We start from the raw sequence: 20,633 nt of genomic DNA on the forward strand, positions 1-20,633 counted from the left end.
TGGTCTCCAGAGCACCGCGCTCAAACTTGCTTCCAGGATCGCCTCACTGCCTCAAAATCAACCCAGATGCAGGGCTCAGCCTCCGATCGATGAGACTCTCATTTTTGGCACTTATGTGATAGGAATTAGCCCCTAAATCAACTAAGTAAAGCCATTATGGGAGATACTAAAATATCACCATCATGGCTGGGTGCTACTATTATTCCTATTTATAAAAAAGGGAGTAGGGACAATCCATCAAGCTATAGGCTTATTAGTTAACTGGACGCCAGCCAGAAAATATTCTGCAGACAGATACTAACCAGTTTGCAAACTTGGCTTGCTGACCATCATGTCCCTGAAGAAGCCCAAGCAGGGTTCGGGAACAAAATAAGTACTATAGATCAGGCCGTCCGTTTTAATGTTTTGTGTTCGAAGTTTGTTACTTTAAAGAAATAACATTTATGTTGCCTTCATTGACCTTTGGTCAGCTTTTGATTTAGTCCCTAGAGATAGGTTGTAGAGGTTGCTTGGAAACTGCAGGGTCTCAGAGGGCCTACTGTGGATTCTCAGAGTATTGCATACTGACACCTATGCACAAGTAAGGTGGAACAACATGGGCGACCTCACAGATAAGATCCCCATTAGAAGGGGCGTGAAACAGGGCTGTGTACTTGCCCCAACCTTATTTAGCATGTATGTCAATGGGGCAGTGAATTGGGTATCTGCAGTTGAACATGATGCCCCAAATCTAGCTGAAATTTCGGTCCCGATTTTAATGTTCGCAGATGACACCTTATTCATTTCCAGAACACTGATGGGACTTCAGAAGGAACAGGACTCGTTTGCAGCCTTCTGCAAAAACAGAGGATTAGAAATAAATCCTGATAAGTCCAAATCTATGGGGATTAACCTCCATAGGTCCATCAGAGGCAAAATGAGAATTGATGGTGCATTGATAGAGCAGACGGTTCAGTTTGATTACCTGGGTATAAAAATGTCACTCTTTAAAATGGGGGAAGCGTATAGATAAAAGCAAGTCGGACTACACCAGTGTGCACTTTTAATTAATTTCAGTTCAGTTCATAAACTTTATTCGGGTAGCTTAGTACCCATAAAAGCACAGTATCATAGCAAGTTGAATAACAGCGGAGAGTTAGGAAATACATGGTAAAAAGTAAATTGCAATGATATAAAAATGACATTATAACAAATAAAATAACAAATTAAATAGGAATTCAATCGTAATAAATAAATTACTATTCTATAAAATATCAATTCATCCAGCAATAGTCTAAAGTTGTTCAAGCATAATTAAAACTCAAGGATTGGACATGGTCTTACGTGCTCGAGTGGCGATTCTCAAAAATGTGCTTATGCGAAAGACCAGCTCCTCATCAACCAAAGTGAGTATACACGAGTGGGCAGTACCCAAACTAATAGGCCTCTTCTTTTAAAAAAAAATTGATATAAAAGCCACTTTGTATATTTCATGTAATATTTTACAGAAAAATAAAAAATGTAAAATTGATTGGCCACTCACCCCTTCACATGGACATGGTGCATAATCGAGATTGGGGTGGTAACCGAGAGGAAAACACAGTGCAAATGTAACAGTTCCTGCTTTTAAACGAAATAAGAGGCTCCTTTCCCAAAAACTCATGGGCAGGGTGAGATATATAGGTAGAGGATGGGAATACTGTTCTATAGACATATAGCTAAGAACAGAAGGTTTCTTAGATTCCATGCCAATCCTTTCTGTATTATATAGTGAGTAGAGGGCATCTCTAAGCTCTTTCTTGTGCACAGTTTCAACTATACTGGGATTTAAAAAGATACATTCTTTGTTAACACTGCGCAGGCTTAGGCGAACTCCAGTCAACCAAGGGATATCCATCCCTTTCTCACACTTAACACAGTCAGTAATATTCTCTCTAGTTAGGGAGGCAACATGATTCTTCCAAACTGATAACCAAAAAAGAGCTGGTCGCGCACGTTTAAAGTCTGATATATAATTAAAGTTAAGTTCTCTATGACAGATATATTGTGAGGTAGAAATTGGGATGCCCAACAGTTTCGTACAAAACCTATTTTCTTCCTGCTGAATACAGGAACTGTTCGTAATACCCCAAATCTCCGCCCCATATGTGGCTACTGGAACACGTTGTAATTAAAAAAAAAATTTGAATAGCTAAAATGGCACCATTGGTCTTTGGACGGGGAAGACTAAGGATTGTGTTAATGACCTTTGAGAACTTGCTCCTGGAATGAGCAAGATGCTCAGTCCAAGAGCCGTTCGCAGCAAAGACCAGCCCAAGATAGGGAAATGTACGGGTGCTTGCACAATTTCTTGCTACCCACACCAATAGAACTTAGCTGACGTTTCCCAGGGCCACAGGACATTAAAAATGATTTTTTTAAATTAACACATCGGTCCAAACTGTCTATGTGCTTGACAAAAGTCTGTATTAAAATACGCAGGGAAATTTGGAGTACGGCCTATGAGAACCACATCATCTGCGTATAATAACACAGGAAGAGTTTTCCCATTGATTGTGGGGACATCATGGGTCAAGGTTTTTAACGATTTATTCAGCCCATTAATATAAATAAAAAGGAAAGGGGCCAAGACACAACCCTGTCTGACCCCCCCCCCCCTCCTACCTTAATGGCTCCCGAAACCTCTCCACCCATACCAATCCAAACCTGTGCCTGGAGATCTTTATGGAGGTGCGCTAAAAAATTTACTAAAGGCTCGTCGAGCTCATAGGCCAGAAGGATAGTCCAGAGCTTTGACCTATTAACAAGGTCAAATGCTGAGGACAAATCCATAAAGGCCAGATAGACTGGGGACTTCCGCGCAATGTTGTATTTCCCAATTACCAAATTGAGATTTAAACATTGTTCGTTTGTACCAACCTTGCTACGGAAGCCTAGCTGGCAGGGCTCTAAAATACCATGTTCGAGGCATATGAGCTGCAGATTACACACTGTGCATAGATCTCCATCTGGTGTTGGGCCAGGATGTTGCAGTTTTTCTCTTGGAAAGTCTTTGGAAGTCACGAGGTATGTGACTCCTCCTTGTGATCGTATTGCGCATGGGCTTCAGCTCCATCCTCATATCGTTTTTTTCCGCCATCGGGCTCGGATGTGATCTTCGCTCTCCGGTTCCGAACGGTTTCCAGTTCTCCAATCGACGTGCAATCCTCCCCCCTGTTTCGCGGTATTGTTTTCGATCGTGATCTCCACACTCGACGGGGCAGTCGTCGACAACGTCCTTGGGGCCTACCCAAGCTCCGGTCCTGGCTAATGGAAAGTACTCCCTTCAAGAAGTGCCCTCGATGTGGGTCCCAAATTCCCCCACACCGATCTCCACGAAGTATGCAATCTCTGCCTCTCCCCTGAACTCGATGCTCGAGACTGTCCGGCGTGCAAATCCTTCCAGTCCAAGAAAACCATTTGTGACCGAAGGGCACGAAGAACTATGGCACACTCGTCGACGGTGATCCCAGACATCTTCGGAGAAGGTGTCGATGCTCCAGAAAAACGCACCGACGAGGGCCTAGTCAGCGCCTCCGAAGCAGACGATTCAGATGTGGAGGACATCACTCCGGCACAGAGGGTCGTGAGTACCGAAATCCACCCCCACCCCACACCCTCCGTGGCATCCAAAAAGGCTTCAGTCACGCCTTCGCTTCCGAGCCTAGGCAAGACCAAGAACATTGCTTTCCACACCGCACCTTCGGGGCCGGTAAAGAAGCCTATTAAGCCTTCCGGCGGCTCTGGCTCGAGCCAGCCCAACGTCGGTGGCGAGAAACACTCCTCCGCACCGACGCCGAAAAAGAAAATGGCCTCCTCCTCGGCACCGAGCTCCATACCGAAGCACTCTGCGCCGAAAACCAGCACCAGCTCCTCGGTACAGACACCGTTCCCGGAACCGAGCAAAAAACACAAGGCCGCCGAAGACCATCTCGGAGCCGAGTAACCAAAGGCTGCATAGTTCAAAACAGCGGACTAGTGCAGACTCTTAAAACTAAAAAACCTACGGCCCATGCATTCGGCGCCGACGGACAGACCACTCTCTGAAGAACTTTTTACGCCTGATCCACTGCAAAAAACACTGATCAAGGATCGTAAGACTGGACATTTGATGCTCAGCATCAAAAAGAGACAGCTGGACAAGCCGGCCCCAGCTCCACCTCCAAAGAGGAAAGACTTTGCTACCTCCCCTTTGAGAATACCCTCTCCCCCTCCTCCTCCCTCTCCACCTCCCTCTCCACCTCCCTCTCCACCTCCCTCTCCACCTCCCCCTCCACCTCCCCCTCCACCTCCCCCTCCACCACCTCCTCCCCCACCTCCTCCCCCCACCTCCTCCCCCCACCTCATCATTCCCCCACACCCTCTCCGGATGATGACAATGATGATGTCTATGATGACATAGCGGACGAGCCCCATGACCAACCTACAGGGGACCCCACTCCTACAGGCTCCCCAGACCCATGGGAGGACTATAACATTCCTGACATACCGAATGTCCCGCAGGATGATCTCTACCCTTCGAGACCATCCCCACCAGAAGACTCATTGGGATTCAACCACCTACTCCAGAGGGCTGCACACTACCACGGTGTAGATCTCCATACCGACCCCGTGGAAGAGGACTTCCTCCTTGATACGTTCGCCACGACACACAGGGCCACCTCCATCCTGCCCATGCTCAAAGGAGTTATCAAGCATGCGCCGGAGTTCTTTAAAGATCCAGTCAGAGCCAGGGTCATCAACCCTCGCATAGACAAAAAATATAAAGCCGCCCCTACAGATCCCGCCTACATCTCAGAGGGCCAGCACCACTTGATTCCCTAGTAGTGTCTACAGCACGAAAACGAGCAATCTCCCAAGCATCAGGCGAGGCACCACCACCTGATAAAGAGTCAAAACTCTTGGACGCATCGGGCAAGTGCACTGCATCCCAGGCTGCCAACATATGGCGCATCGCAAATACACAAGAGCTTCTGGCAAGATATGACAGGGCACCTTATGACGAACTAGAAGCCATAATTCAACACCTCCCTGACGAATATAAAAATAGAGCCAATGAGTTACTTTAGAAGGGCAAAACCATCACCAATACCTCCATCCGCTGTGCCCTAGATGCAGCAGACCCTGCCTCTAGGGTAATTAACACCAGCGTCCTCCTCCGTCGCCATGCCTGGCTAAGGATTTCAGGTTTCAAACCAGAGGTGCAAGCTTCCATTCTGAACCACCCTTTTGACCAGGAACATCTGTTCGGCCCAAAAGTAGATGAGGCCCTGGAAAAAATTAAGAAAGGCACGGATACGGCAAAGTCTATGGGAGCCTTACAATCGCACCCTCCAAGGCGCTCTTTTCGCCGCTCTTCCTTTCGAAGCACATCCAGAGGCTACTCCTCTGACACCGCTTCCACTTCCTTTAAAGCCCCTACCCAATCCACCTTTACAAGGGGTTACCAAAGAGGCGGCTACAGAGGCAACAATAATAAAGGCAGAGGCAAGACAGACACCTCCCTTTCTGCCTCCACCCCTTCCCAATGACTTCCCTCAGCTCCCCCCAGACCATCCCACTCTGGTCGGGGGCAGACTCCACAATTTCCTTCCTGTCTGGACTACCATCACCTAAGACAAATGGATAACGCAAATAATTTGGTCCGGCTACTGCCTCGAACTAACATCTACCCCCAAACATTCCACCCAAACAACGCCCAATGTCACAGGAACATTTAGCACTACTAAAACAAGAGGTAATCTCACTCCTACAAAAGAGTGCGATAGAACTAGTCCCTACCAACCAAACAAATATGGGAGTTTACTCCCTATATTTTCTCATACCAAAAAGGGACGAGACTCTAAGGCCCATCCTAGACCTCAGACCCCTCAATCACTATATACACTCAGACCATTTCCACATGGTCACACTCCAGTAGGTACTTCCACTGCTCTCCCAAAACGACTTCCTGGCCACTTTAGACCTCAAGGACGCCTATTTCCACATTCCTGTTCACAACGCTCACAGGAAGGTTCTCAGATTTGTAGTGGACAGTCAACACTACCAATTCAAGGTGCTCCCCTTCGGAGTCACTACGGCACCATGGGTGTTCACCAAGTGCCTAGCAGTAGTGGCACCACACCTGCGAAGACAACACATTCATGTCTTACCATACCTAGACGACTGGCTCATAAAAGCCAGCTCATACAACCAGTGTGTACAACACACTCGCGCCACTATCCAACTGCTCACGACCTGGGCTTCACAGTTAATTACATGAAGTCCCATCTGCAACCATCCCACGTAAACAATACCTCGGTGCCACCATAGACGCCGCAAAAGCGCTAGCCTACCCCAGTCCTGCCAGGATAGCAAACATTCAGGCTCTTCGTGCCAAATTTCAGCCAGAATACTCTCTTCCAGCCCGAGTGTTCATGCAGCTTATAGGAATGATGGCCTCTTGCATATTCATAGTACCTTACGCAAGACTCCAGATGCGTCTTCTCCAAGAGTGCTTAGCGCGCCAATGGAACCAGGCACAGGGTCAATTGACAGATCTGGTGTTGGTAGACGGTCGTGCCTTTCGCTCTCTGCAGTGGTGGACCACCAAAAACCTTTACAAAGGGCGACCGTTCCTGGACCCGGTTCCTCAGATAGTACTAACAGCGGACGCATCGCTCTCCGGCTGGGGAGCTCACCTACTACATCACACCATGCAGAGCAGGTGGACACCTCAACAAAAGTTACTCCACATCAACCATCTGGAGTTACTAGCCATATTCTTAGCCCTAAAGGCAAGGCCGTCTTAGTCCGCACCGACAACATCACAGCCATGTACTATATACAAAAACAAGGCGGCACACACACTCTGCAGCTCTCTCAACTAGCACAGAGCATATGGAGATGGGCCATACCCCAAAACATCTTCCTCCTAGCCCAACATGTACCAGGAGTCCAGAACACTATAGCAGATATGCTGAGCAGACAAACACAACAAATCCACGAGTGGGAACCCCACCCACAAGTTCTTCACACGTACTTTCAAATGTGGGGGCATCCGCAGATAGACCTCTTCGCCACCCACAAACGCCAAATGCCCAAGCTTCGCCGCCAGATATCCACACCCATTGTCCAAAGGCAATGCAATGTGGATGAACTGGTCCGGCAGATTTGCGTACGCTTTTCCGCCTCTCCCACTCATTCCCTTAGTGGTGCGCAAACTACAACAACAACTACTACTACAACTCCCTCACTCTCATCCTAGTAGCTCCAACTTGGGCCAGACAACCGTGGTACACCACACTGCTGGAAAAATCTTTAGTACCGCACCAAAAGTTACACCTCTCTCCAAGCCTCTTAACCCAGAACCATGGAGAGATCAGGCACCCGGACCCAGCTCAGCTCAACCTTGCGATCTGGCTCCTGAAATCCTAGAATTCGGTTATCTGAATCTTCCTCCTGACTGTATGAACGTCATTAGAGAGGCTAGGCGACCTACCACTAGAGCTTGCTAAGCAGCCAAGTGGAAACGTTTTGTGGTCTATTGTCCCAACAATAACTTTAATCCCCTAGATGTGTCCATTCAACATATCATAGGCTATTTACTACACCTACAATGATGCAATTTAGCCTACACGTCTATTAGACTGCACCTTGCAGCCATAGCAGCTTACCTACAAAACAGGCAACATCTATCACTCTTTCGAGTACCTGCCATAAAAGCCTTCATGGAAAGCCTCAAAAGAATAATTCCCCCCAGAGTGCCACCCTCACCTGTGTGGAACCTAAACATGGTTCTCACTAGACTAATGGGGCCACCCTTTGAACCTCTACACAAATGTGAACTTCAATTCCTAACATGGAAAACTGCTTTTCTTGTAGCCATCGCTTCCCTCAGAAGGGTCAGTGAGATACAAGCACTCACCATTCAAGAACCTTTTCTGCAAATGCACCATAACAAGGTTGTTCTCCGTACTAATCCAAAATTCCTCCCTAAAGTCATTTCTCCCTTTCACCTAAACCAATCTGTGGAACTACCTGTATTCTTCTCGCAACCACAAACCGTTGCAGAAAGAGCTCTACAAACATTAGATGTCAAACGAGCCTTACTCTACTACATCGAGAGAACACAACCCTTTCGTAAAACCAAACAAATGTTCGTTTCCTTCTCACCACCACATAAATGCAACCCAATCTCCAAATTTTGGATAGCAGGTGGATTGTCAAATGCAATCAGATTTGCTACCACAAAGCAAAACGAACGCTATCTGTTCCCCCTAAAGCCCACTCTACACGTAAGATAGGGGCTTCCATGGCATTCTTAGGGAACATCCCCTTAGCTGATCTCTGCAAAGCAGCTACATGGTCAACACCGCACACTTTCACTAAACACTATTGTGTAGATGTGCAGGCTAAGCAACAAACTAGTGTGGGCCACGCTGTACTCAAAACATTGTTTCAAACCCCTGCAACAGATACTGGTGGTCGCCGCTAGGGATGGGTACTGCTATACAATCTATGCACAGTGTGTAATCTGCAGCTCATATGCCTCGAACGGCAAATGCTACTTACCAGTATGCATCTGCTCTTGGCATGTAGAGCTGCAGATCTACACACGCCCACCCGCCTCCCCGGCTACCTTTATCTGTTCCAGTTTATCTTATTTAGATACAACACACATGGGCATCTTCACTGTTTATTACTACGCTCCATCATTTCCCTGCTGGCGAAAAACAATCTGAGGATGTAGCCGAAGCCCATGCGCAATACGATCCAAAGGAGGAGTCACATACCTCGTGACTTCCAAAGACTTTCCAAGAGAAAAACAACTGCAACATCCGGGCCCAACACCAGATGGCGATCTATGCACAGTGGTAAGTACTGGTAAGTAGCATTTGCCTTTCCTCTGAGCAGCCTAAAATCTTATTGTATAAAACTCTTCCCAATATTTTTAAAGTATTGTCAATCAATCGCGGGTACTTGGGCCTCCCACACGAGTGAGGCACCGTTCTTATCGGGAGACCCGGGGTAACGCTGGATGGTAGCAAATTTGTGTCAGCCTGGTGATGCCACAACTTTCCCACACAGAAATGTGTGAAAAATGATTTTTTTCAGCTAAATTTGAGGTTTGCAGGGCATTCTGGGTAAGGAAACGTTGGGGGATCCATGCAAGCCATACCTCCCTGGAATCCCCCAGATGTCTAGTTTTCAGAAATGTGTGGGTTTGGTAGGTTTCCCTAGGTGCCGGCAGAGCTAGGGTTCAAAAACTACAGCTAGACACTTTGCTAAAAAAGGTTAATTTTTCACTGCGAAATTGAGGTGTGTCCACGATGCGTTTTGCGCAGTTTCCTGTCGCGGGCACTAGGCCGACCCACGCAAGTGAGGTACCATTTTTCTCGGAAGACTTTGGGGAACGCGGGGTGGGTGGAATTTTGTGGACCCACGCAGATTCCAGAACTTTCCACCACAGAAATGTGAGGAAAATGTGTTATTTTGGACAAATGTTTAGATTTGCAAGGGATTCTGGGTAACAGAACCTTGTGAGAGCCAGTCAAGTCACCCCATCCTGCATTCCCCTTGGTGTCTAGTTTTCAAAAATGTACAGGTTTGCTAGGTTTCCCTACGTGCCAGCTGCGCTAGGGCCCAAAATCCACAGGTAGGCACATTGCTAAAAAAAAGTCGGAGCCCAGTGGGTTTTCTGCCGCCCTGGGGGGGAATTGGGGAAGGGGGTTTCATCCCAATATGCCCCTAAAGGGGCAGAAAGACTGTGGCTATTGTGGGGGTGGGGGCATTGGTATGACCATTTTGGGCAGCTCCCACACATAAAAAAAGCCTGCGTACTCGCTGGCGCCTAGTGGGCTTTCTGCCCCCAGGGGGCATATCAGGGGCCACTGCCACCATCTGCCCTCCCGGGGGGGCATAAAGACTGGAATTTCTCTGTAGGTTGGGTGGGGGTATTGTCATGGCCATTTTGGGGAGCCCCTACCCCTACACTAATGAAACAAAAAAATCCATGGTTTCTAGTGGGCTTTCTGTCCCCCCTGGGGGGGGCAGATTGGGGGCTACAGCTCCCATCTGCCTCCTGGGGGGCAGAAAGACTGTCATTTTTGTGGGGGGGAGGGTGGGGGCATTGGCGTGCCCGTTTCGGGCAGCCCACACCCTAAAAACAATTGCGCAAAAATAAATCCCTGGTGGTAGTGGGCTTTCTGGCCCTCGGGGGGGGGGGGGGCAGAATAGGGGCTACTTCCCCCATCTGCACCCCGGGTGGGCAGAAAGGCTGTAATGGTGGCAGGGGGGTGGGTGCATTGGGGTGCCCATTTTGGGCAGCCCCCACCCTAAAAAAAATGTCCAAATAAATCCCTCACGTCAAGTGGGCTTTCTGCCCTCCCCGGGAGCAGATTGGGTGCTACTTGCTAAACAAATTGTGTAAAATATAATCCCTGGCAGATTGGGGCAGGGGGGCAGAAAGGCTGTAATAGTGGCGGGTGTGTGGGGGCATTGGTGTGCCCATTTCGGGCAGCCTCCACCCTAAAGAAAACCTCCTAAAAACAAATCCCTAGCGTTTAGTGGGCTTTCTGCCCCCCGAAGGCAGATTAGGAGCCAATGCCCCATCTGCCCCCCGGGAGGGGGGGGGGGGAAAGACTAAATGTTGCCAAAATAAACTGGGGGGAGCAAAGGCCCTTGCCCTTGCCCATGGGGCCGCTTCCCCCTCCCTGGTGTCTAGTGGGTGGATCCCTGCTTGAGTCCAGCTCGTCATGGGCATTCAAGCGGTTTAAGTCCCCACCCAAGAGAATCCCAATAGACCCTTCCGAGCTTTGCTGCCAATCTAGATTAGAAATAAAATCAAAAAACTCAATGAAGTTCCTATTGGGAACAGACTGAAAAACATTATTATAAAAATTTACCAAATAAAAAAAACCTCTTCTTTTATGAAACACAACTTGGTAATTGCGACTATTAGTTAATAAAACCTTAAAGCTCCCTCCAGCAGCAACGTTAATCCCAATGAATAAGCCCCCTGACGGTCGGCCTGATTTGGGGCTAGAGGCTGCTACGCTAAAACAATGGAACCCTTCAATATGTAAATCATGAGTGGCCCAAGTCTCCTGGAACATGACTACGTCTTGTTCTTTTATTAATCGCAGCCAGTCCTGGTCGCCAAGCCTAGACTGAAGCCCTACTACATTCCAACTTAAAGTACTCAGGTCGGTTCGCACATTGGCCCTAGTTGAAACTGGCTTATTATAAAATGTGGGTATAATACCTGGGGGGTCCTCCACATGGACCTGTGAGTTGGCCATCAATGGTGGTTGTCAGTCCTGGGCATCTAAACTGGAAAGTGCATGAAACCTATTGGTTACCAGAGGCAATGCGTGAGCATCCCTGATCGGTGTAGATAGTGGTTTGTAAAAATAACCTAAAGGGAGTGCACAGATACCAGTGCTTTGTGTAAATAGTTGCTTGCGAATACTTAGTAGGCGACGAACCATTTGGGGTCTATGAAAATTAAGAACAATACAGTCCCCATTTATGTTCTTATCCGAATGGCCAACCCACCCTACTCTTCTGGCCATAAGGATTTCATTCATATGAGAAGGGTGGAAACCTTTATGTTTGCATAGCCAATCTACAGATTTGTTATGGAGGTTTGCCCAAGACTCCCTCTGACCCGCAACAAGATTGGGAACGCCGGCCAGGACTAACACATAGAGGCTTGAGGCCGGGGGTAGACTCAGGACATCGGTATTTGGGCTCAAACTAATACCCCTAAAGCAGTCCATATTATCCCTGCTTGGGTCATTCGCAGTGGTTCCGGACTGTGACTGATTGTAGTAACTACTACCTGGGTCTAAATTTGGATTATTTGCTTTGTGCCCTCTGGGCATATCTTGACTATTCCTCTGCTCAAGAATGGAATTCAGCAGAGGGGGTTCATTTGGGTTACGACAAGATATACGAGGGTTAACAAGGGGTGTGTCCATATAAGGGACAGTGCTCATCAATTGTAGATCAGACCCATGTTTGTTGGCCACAGAGATTATAGGGTCCCCCCCACCCCCCCCCAGCATCATTGGCAACATAGTTCACCTAACTACCACTTAAATTGTCCATTGCGGAGTCCAAGTCCTTTAATTTCCCCCATAGTAAATTAAAGTTCCTGTCGATCACCTCCTTGATGTTAGCCAATGTGGTTTCAAAAACTTTCATTGCAGACCCTGCAAATACGGATTCCCCCTGCAATATCTGTATTGACCTCATTACACAAAAGTTCTGGAATAGTGTCTGTCTGAGTGGCTACAGAGTTAGTAGTAACAGCCACATGGTCATTTGTACTGCTAACGGATTGGCAACCTTTTGTGTTTTCTATTTTGGTCTTGGATGTGCCGACATTTCTCTTCCTTTTAATGGGTTGAGCATTTAATTTAACATTCCTTTGAGACTTAGCAACCTGTGCCCTAGTATTAATATAGGACACACCTGGGGCAGTCATATTAAACGAAGCCAAGCTTAACGGAGATGAAATTGTGGACAGGTCTTCGCTGGGGATATAATATGGTTTGTGGGTTTGGGTATGTTACGCTGACAGAAATAGGACCACTTAATGATAAACAGGACTGTAGCGTAGCAGGGTCCGGGGACAGCCATCTCTCGGTCATTTCAATTTCGTGTGTTAACAAGGACTCGGCCTTCACAATAAATGCGTCTAAGGTCCTGGCTACTTCTCTAGTTTTACTCATTTTATAGTAACGATTTTCATGTGGCCCAACTACAAAGCCGCAAAACAATGCAATGGTAACAATAGGTAATGAGTAACTTCACGTTACCTTAAGGCTGGGTAGATAGGGTGAGTGCCCAATAGTCAGTGACAGTGGGGTGGCCCAACCCGGCCTCTTCCGGCCCCAGACGGGCGCGGACGCGCTGCGGGAGCCCTGTAGGTCTTTTGAACACCTCCTGGCACTCTGAGGCGGCGTCAGCGGCGTGCGTGCTGCATGGGCTGCTGGGAGGAGTAGTTCAGTGATCCCCCGTGGACCTCCTTACACCGGAATGGCCGAAATGACTCCAGCGGCTGTGGCAGCACAAACAGGCAACAACAGGTAAGATTCCAAGAGCTTAATTAATAGGAAACCCAAGTCTACTGCTGGAGGGGCTGTGTCAACGGCCCTAAAAATCTATCAAGCCACTGCAGTGTTGGCTGCCCTTCAAAGGGGAAGAGATTTGGAGCTTTACAGATGCATCTATTCTAACCATTGAGGAGAACAAATTTAACAAAGGTCTTCTCAATTTTCTGTAAAGCTCCCCATTGGTGCCGTTGTGATTCGACCTAGCCCTCAACCCCATCCACTTGATATCATTCCTCAAACCATTGCAATACTTGGTGAGGATATGGTCTGCCCCGGAATGAACTATTTATAGAGAGGCACTTAAGGATTTGATAAATTGTGATAAAACTGTTCATAGCCCTCGGTTAAAACGTGTCAAAAAGCAGTTTGAACTGCTTACCTTATGGAATATGTGGACTGATCCTGATGAAGTCACTAAAGGCGACAAGTCGCTACTTAACACTAACTATTGGGAACGAGATCTGACCAGAATCTTGGGCGAGCACAGGGAGGGCTCACTAACAGGGCAATTTGTGCTTTATAAATGTTTGCCAAGTTTTGAATTCTATATGGTTAGGATATATCCTGCAGGGGCAACATGAGTGTATATCCAATTTAGAGTTGGTACCCTACCCCCAAGATCTCTGCCCTCGAGATGGTGTTGCCCGTTGGAAAAGGAAACAGAGGCCCACTTTCTGTTCTTTTGTCTCAGATACTCTATTTTACGGAAATATATGGATTATTGCATGGTGTAAACTTAGGGGTGTAAGACTTTATTAGGAGGCAATGAGTTTATTGAAAACTGACACGAATGAGCTATTGGTATTTGCGGTATCACGTTTCTTATGGAGGGCTTGGTCAAGACGTACGAAAAGCTTAACACCTGTAAACTTGTAGTCATTATTGCTGCTATGTATGTTGTGTATTTCAACCATAGTACTATTAGCAAAACTGTTCCTATGAATTGATCTTAATCTTGTTCTTTCTTATGTGTTCTTCTTTTTAACTGTTTTATTAGTAGATTAGGGTATGCTTTAACAATGGACTTTATTAACCTTGACAATTCTTTCTAGACAGGGGAGGCTGAGCTATCTAACATGGCGAACCACATTTTGGCAATGTACTAGGCTATCATGGAGGTTTATGTTGATAGTAGTAATTGCTTACCCTGTGATCCTCAATAAGGTCCATCCTGTTTCTTTCATCACAGTGTTTTCATTTATCTTTTTTTTTTACAATGCTCTTTTTATTATGATGTATTTATTGCCATTGCACTTTTATTGTCTTTTGACCAAAATAAAGTACGTACTTAAGATAGCCTTTGCTTAAAGTGCTGAAGTGTTGGCATTTTACAGTATATGTGTAACAGTATTAATCAATCTTGTTTCACGGTTGTGTTTCACGGGTTGTGTTTATCACATTCCCATAGAGGAAGATTTCAACGGCCATGATATATAATTGGCAAGCCCAACCTCCGCTTGAGTAGAAAGTGTCTCAGGTCCTTAATATAAACAAATAAACACCATGTGAAAATACCTTCATCATTCTTATTGTTTGTTACCCTATAATAGAGACTCTCTTGCAATACTTGAAAAATTTAGATGGGTCAATTTAAAAAATGTATTCGTCTTTATTTTATATCTATTAGTTGATTTAGCCCCCTCTCCATTTTGTTTATTGCCATAATCCTGCATTTTCTATTGAATAAAATTAGTATAACGCAGACAATGATTATTTGGTATGTTAGTCTCATCCCTTTCTCTTAATCAGTCGCAAGCAATGAGTTAATAGTGCTTTAGATTTTGCGATAAACTAACAGAGGCCCTTCCTACTTGAACTGTTAAAGACTTAAAGTTCAGTTGTTTGTAGTACAGAAACTTCTACAATAAATCTGGGCTTATTTTCACACTTTTCCCTCCAACATTTTAATTTCTAGATTATGTAGGGCTGCAGTCTGAAGACCATAAAGAGAAGTTGGAAACACATTTCCTTGTTAAGTGAGGGGAAATTCTGATAGGCTTCCACCAATACCAAATAGGTACTGTGATTGTTGAATTGAGCAGCCCTCAAGACCATGGGCCTGTATTGGTCGAAGCTGGAAAGAAAATCATTATCGTGGCACGCAGGAGCCCAAACATGTTATTTTCAGACTACAGCCAGGAGACCCTTCTTTGCAGACAGAAGATTCAAGTGATAAAAGAAAGACCTTAACAGGCTGGGCTTGACTGCTTCATTATGGCAATCAGCTAAGTTGAAGGGGGAGGCTAAAGGGAAACACTGTGTCTTTACACTCATTGAAGCCACAGCTGCATGCCTGACCATGAAGAAGAAATCTGTAGCCTGATCATAAGTTCTCTTGAGGTAGAGCCTTTTAGGAACACTGTCTTGTTGAGTCTTGGATATACTTGTTAGGGGTGCATTGTCTTGAGGCAGGGCTGTCACATGTGTTGCTATGCTACTGAGATTTGTAACATTTGGTGGTGGTCTTACTCCTGCAGAGTAGCATAAAGAGGGGAAGCCCATTGATTGCTGTCTGGGGGCATAGGTGGACGAGTGGCTGAGTATTAGGATTTGGAGACAAATTATACATTCATTGTCCTTTGAAAGGTTCTTCTTAAGGCTCCCTTTCTGGCACTAGTCTGTAGGACGTATACCAACACCTGCATAAATTGTTAAAAATATAATTCTGGGAGTGAAAATAGACTCCTTGTCAACGGCTAACTATATTTCATGTTTAATTGTCTTGTTTATTTCAACTTCACTCTTTAAACTAATCTTGTGGTTTTTATTTTCCTCTTTATTGCAGGACTCAGAATACATTTGTCTTCTTTGTTAGATTACTGCAACTCTGTTCATCTTTAATCTAATCTTCCATTTTAACAGATTTAGAGGTTGAAGCTTTTTCCTCGGTATGCTTCAAGATTAACCCTGGGCATTTGAAATTACATTTCTGGGGCTCTTACTTTGCTTCGACTGTTCATAAAAGAACTGATCTTCAAATCAATGTGCTTTGTACGTAAAGCCATTTTTGCGAATCAATCCTAGCTATCAAAGTTGTCGATGTTATGATTTCAGTCATCTATTAAGATCAAAGATAAATACCTTCTGGATTTTACCAATTAGTGGAACTTCAGGAAAATACTTAAAACCTGGCTGTTTCCATCCCATTGTAAGTTTATTTGGTGTTCTTTAAAATCCCCTATTCCTTAACAATGTGTCACTCAGTCCTGATTAGAACTTGGGTTTCTTTCAAGTGTTGTGATAACATATCCAGGTTGAGAGTTGCACTAGACAAAAACATAACCTAAACAATAGTACCAGGGAGATATTGTAGTAGTGTAGTAACATGCAACAATCTCACAACATGATTCTGTAATTTAAGTAATCTTCAAAGAATAATTTTAGAGATCCTCTGGATAACTCACGGAGCCATTGCACTTAGTAGGGTGGAGGTGGGTCGTGATGTGGACTGCCCAATGGAGGGCTCCTTTAAAGGACCACAACACCTCTGTACCGCTTGTCAGCTGGAACCACGTGTTGACAGTGACCACACTATGGTAGTTCTCCTTGTTGAACGATTACTCCATGGGGCATGATGGGTCGAAGGAATCTCCACTACCACATTACAAAGCAGTTCCATGAGAGATGCTGCTATTGCTTTGTGGCCGAGTCCAGTGCTGTGTTTTTGGCAACTTTTTGGGGGGGATGGGGGAGGGGAGTTTTATTTAGCACGAACTAGACCCGAAGGGATTAAAGCGCTTTACATGAGCACCAGTTGCGTTACAGATGGACACATTCATTATTTGTTGTCATGGGGAGATTAAATGATTTGCCCAGATTCACAGGATGTTGAGTATCCCTGCCGCCACTCGAACCCGGTTCCCCAGCTTCAAGGTCGATCGCCCTAGCAGTTAGGCCACATCCTCTGCCCACATTTTCCTCTCCACTGATTTCATGGAAGCAGCCATATTCTATCCTCGACTAGCTATAATAATTAGGTTGCTTACTTGCACTCAGTTATGGCTTAGGATAACATGGTTAAAAGTGACAATCGTGTTAAAAAGAAAAATGGTCCTTATTTCCGATCTTTATTTGCCCTTTTTAGTTCAGCGTCAATTTAGAGTTTTTCAAATTCTGCAATCAAATGGTGGGAGTCAACCACTAATATTTAAATCGTGTATCTCTCCTTCAGTTACCTCCTTTTATTTCAGTGTATTTTGATCCAGGTTATTATAGAGTGGTGTCCTAACGTATGTATCATCCTGGTATGTGTGAGAGGCAGCACCAGTCGGGCAAGGAATTTGTGCAGTACACAGAGAAATGGCTAGCGTATTCTGAAATATTTGCTTCCATCCTTTTGCTATTACCACAGTTGTACAAGTACCTACTCTTTTAATGTTTGTTTTTCTGAATGCATTTAGTGTTCTGTGAATTTTGTAAATATGTTGAACTATCTGATGAAAAAATAAGAAAAATAATTGTTTTAAAGGCACTTTCATAAATTTAATTTACCTACAAACTATCCATGATTTGCTATCCAAATTGTTTACACAAGAACCTAATTTGGCATGGTGAGTGCAAATAGCTAAGATGTATCGAACTTTGAAAAATTATGGTTTAGTTTATTCCAGCATACTCAACCAGGTGGTTGAGCAGAAGTTTAGTATCGAGTATCAAATGCTGCAATGAGGTCCATTGGTATTACGGAGAAAGCAAGACATTTGTCCCCGGTACCAAGTATTTCTGTCCAGATATTTACTACCATGTTTCGTACCCCACTATACCCTGCCTTGAACTTATTCAACAGTGGAGAAGACAGATGATGCGTGACTTTCCTCTCCAGTGCTTTTACAGTGCATAGCAAGCAGGTTATAGCTCTGTAATTAGAGAGTATCTTGGATTTGGGGCTTGGCTTTTTTAAGGGAGCTGTAGATACTTGATTGAGGTTTTTGCCCCCATGACAAGTTAAGCATTGATGGTGCTGGTTGTAAAAGAAGAGAGGCCCAGGTTGTCAACCTTTCCATTGTAGATGTCAGTGGGCTGGCTACTTTTTTGAATAAAGAATGTTTGTTATTTTGTTGAGCATGATAGCAGTAGGATCAGGAGGCACTATGTTACTTCTTAAGGCATCAGGTTTGAAATCCTAAAGAATATCATGTTTTGTAGGGAGTACATGGGATTTTGCAGTCAGCATTTCTGTTAAACCTGCGAGTTGAGATTTCTGTGTTTGTGTTCCCCATGTGGATATGGTTCCTCGTTGCCCTTAATTGGACTATATACCCCAGTATTCTGCACATGGTATAGGTTGCAGAAAACAGCGCTTATTCAGAAGTCACTGTTGTGCTCCGTTTTCACTCTTAGTATGTTGACACAGTAATTGAACCCAATGCATACTTTTTGTCATAAGTTATAGTAATAATTTTTTTAGGGACTCTAGCTGGTCAAAGACATTTAAAAAAAAAAAGGACATCAGTGGTCTAAGAATACTTATGAAAATCATCAACCTTTGGCTTCCAGTGTCTGTTTGCTGGCATGGTGTGGACCAAACTAACTATCAATAGAGTATACATACCTGGATTACTAGGTATTCCTCTCATCCAACAACTCAATTTTTGTTTTCTTAGCCTCCTTTAAACCTTTTTCTTTTCCCCTTTCTCTCAGTGATTTTGACTCCTTGGATGAGCGCGGTGTGGAAACGACTAACCAGCTTGCATTCGACGTCGCTGAGAAGGAGTTTGGTATCTCTCCTATCATGACCGGCAAGGAAATGGCATCTGTTGGGGAGCCTGACAAACTTTCCATGGTTATGTATCTGACTCAATTTTATGAGATGTTCAAGGATTCTGTATCTGCTGGAGGTAAATATGAAACTTACAGCAATCCGTAGCCTTGTGTTGTTGGCGGGGTGGTTGGGGATCGTGTGTGCGGCTTGCTCGCTCCCTCCCTGGGCTTACTTGATTTTCTATATGCTTGTAAATCATTAGGTAACATAACCTTAGCGCTGTTTGCTCAATTTGATTTATATTCTACTGTGTTAAGATTTTTGTAGTGTGCTTCGTGGAATCCATTGTTCTGCGCACAGTGGGGTATATATTTGAAAGGAGATAGTCAAGCTAGGTATATGGGTAGTTCTCCTACTAACTCCACTTTGCAGACATTAATAAATACGGCTACATCAGAAAATCCAGAAGTTGGGGAGGTTTAAGTGTATTAGAAGAAATGGACGCCTCTGCTCAGTACAACTGTGGTTGCAAAAGATCAGGTTTGGAAAATAAACTAAATGCCCAAAGACGGGACTTCCAAGCTTACTGCAGAGGCTGCCATTAGAAAGTGGGAGTCGCAACATGAATTTGCAAACCTTTTCTAGTGGAAAAAAATGAAATTAGTTTATGCTAAACTGCACAAGTTTTTGGGACATGTCATCATTAATGGGGCATTGGATTAGGGTTGTAAAGTAGTGTGAAAACAAAGCTGTAATATGCAAGAACTGCGGTTGTTCTAAATTTACTGCAGTGTGAAATGGCCACAGATTGCTTATTTATAAACAAAGATTCTATTTTTTTTGTTTATTGGCTGTCTTTATATAGTTTGGATCCAACACTGGGGTTTTTCTAAGCACTTGTTAAAAAGTCTTAACAATTTGTTCATAAGAGTGAACCCTGATGGGTGGTGATACCAGTTCACTCTTAGGAAAGTATGGTGAATGAGAGGAAAGGCAGCATTGACACAATCGAGTACCATTCCTTTCCTTTCCAGTCCTTTGTCGTAGTACTGTTAGTTTAATTACTTGCCTATTATTTTCAAATCAATGTTTTGTTACCAGAAACTGCATTTGCACATACAAGGTCAGTTGGTACAAAACACATCCATCTTTCAGCTCCACCAGTTATCTTGTTTGAGTGCCTTATGAAGAATGGAATATGTGCTGTATTTAACACAATTTGAAAACAAAAAACAGAAGTAGTGGATGGAAAGCTTGAGTTAAGCTCAGCCACTGCTTTATAGTCAGACCGCATAACAGTCCATTGCCACTACACACTCGAGCCAGCCATGCCCAAGTCTGCTGCGATCCTATTGTATTAAGAAAATAATTTCAAAACTGTCAAGAAACTAAATCTGTAGATGGAACCACAAGCAACCAAGATTGGGTGTGCGCAGATATGGGGCCCATGTTCTCTACGCCTTAGGATCCAAGATGCACCTTGCTTATGAGGCCCAACAAATTTTAAACTGGTCTAATGTTGCTTGTGTTTCCACTCAGGGGATATGTGGCCTGATAATTTATACTGGACTGTTGCTGTTGTAGAAAGACCAAGGCTGATTTGCATGTGACAGGAGTGGTATAGTGACCAAAAAGAGAGGGAATAAAAAGCTAAAGGAGTGATTGCCGGTGTCTGGGCCTTTTGCAAGCATTCCATTCATCACCTTTTGTTTCAGTAGATTTTCCTGAATGTCATAGTTATTAAAAGAATTCTTCCCTTGGTGGACATTTTGTCTGGGTAAGCTATTCACATTGTGGCCTGGTATGGGCCA

The 20,633-nt window shown here is 44.8% G+C and overlaps 1 protein-coding gene across 32 annotated transcripts in view; it reads left to right on the plus strand.

The window, feature by feature from the left end:
* Nucleotides 1-20,633, plus strand: part of MICAL3 (microtubule associated monooxygenase, calponin and LIM domain containing 3) — a 1,875,796-nt gene that overhangs the window by 798,744 nt on the left and 1,056,419 nt on the right. For all 32 annotated transcript variants that reach the window (XM_085652129.1, XM_085652139.1, XM_085652136.1 and 29 more), the window contains one exon: nt 18,762-18,958. In XM_085652129.1, coding sequence (XP_085508255.1) covers nt 18,762-18,958 — 197 coding nt within the window. The remainder of the gene's footprint in view (nt 1-18,761; nt 18,959-20,633) is intronic.

This window comes from Triturus cristatus, chromosome 4_1, assembly GCF_964204655.1.
Source record: "Triturus cristatus chromosome 4_1, aTriCri1.1, whole genome shotgun sequence".
In the NCBI taxonomy this organism is placed as follows: domain Eukaryota; kingdom Metazoa; phylum Chordata; class Amphibia; order Caudata; family Salamandridae; genus Triturus; species Triturus cristatus.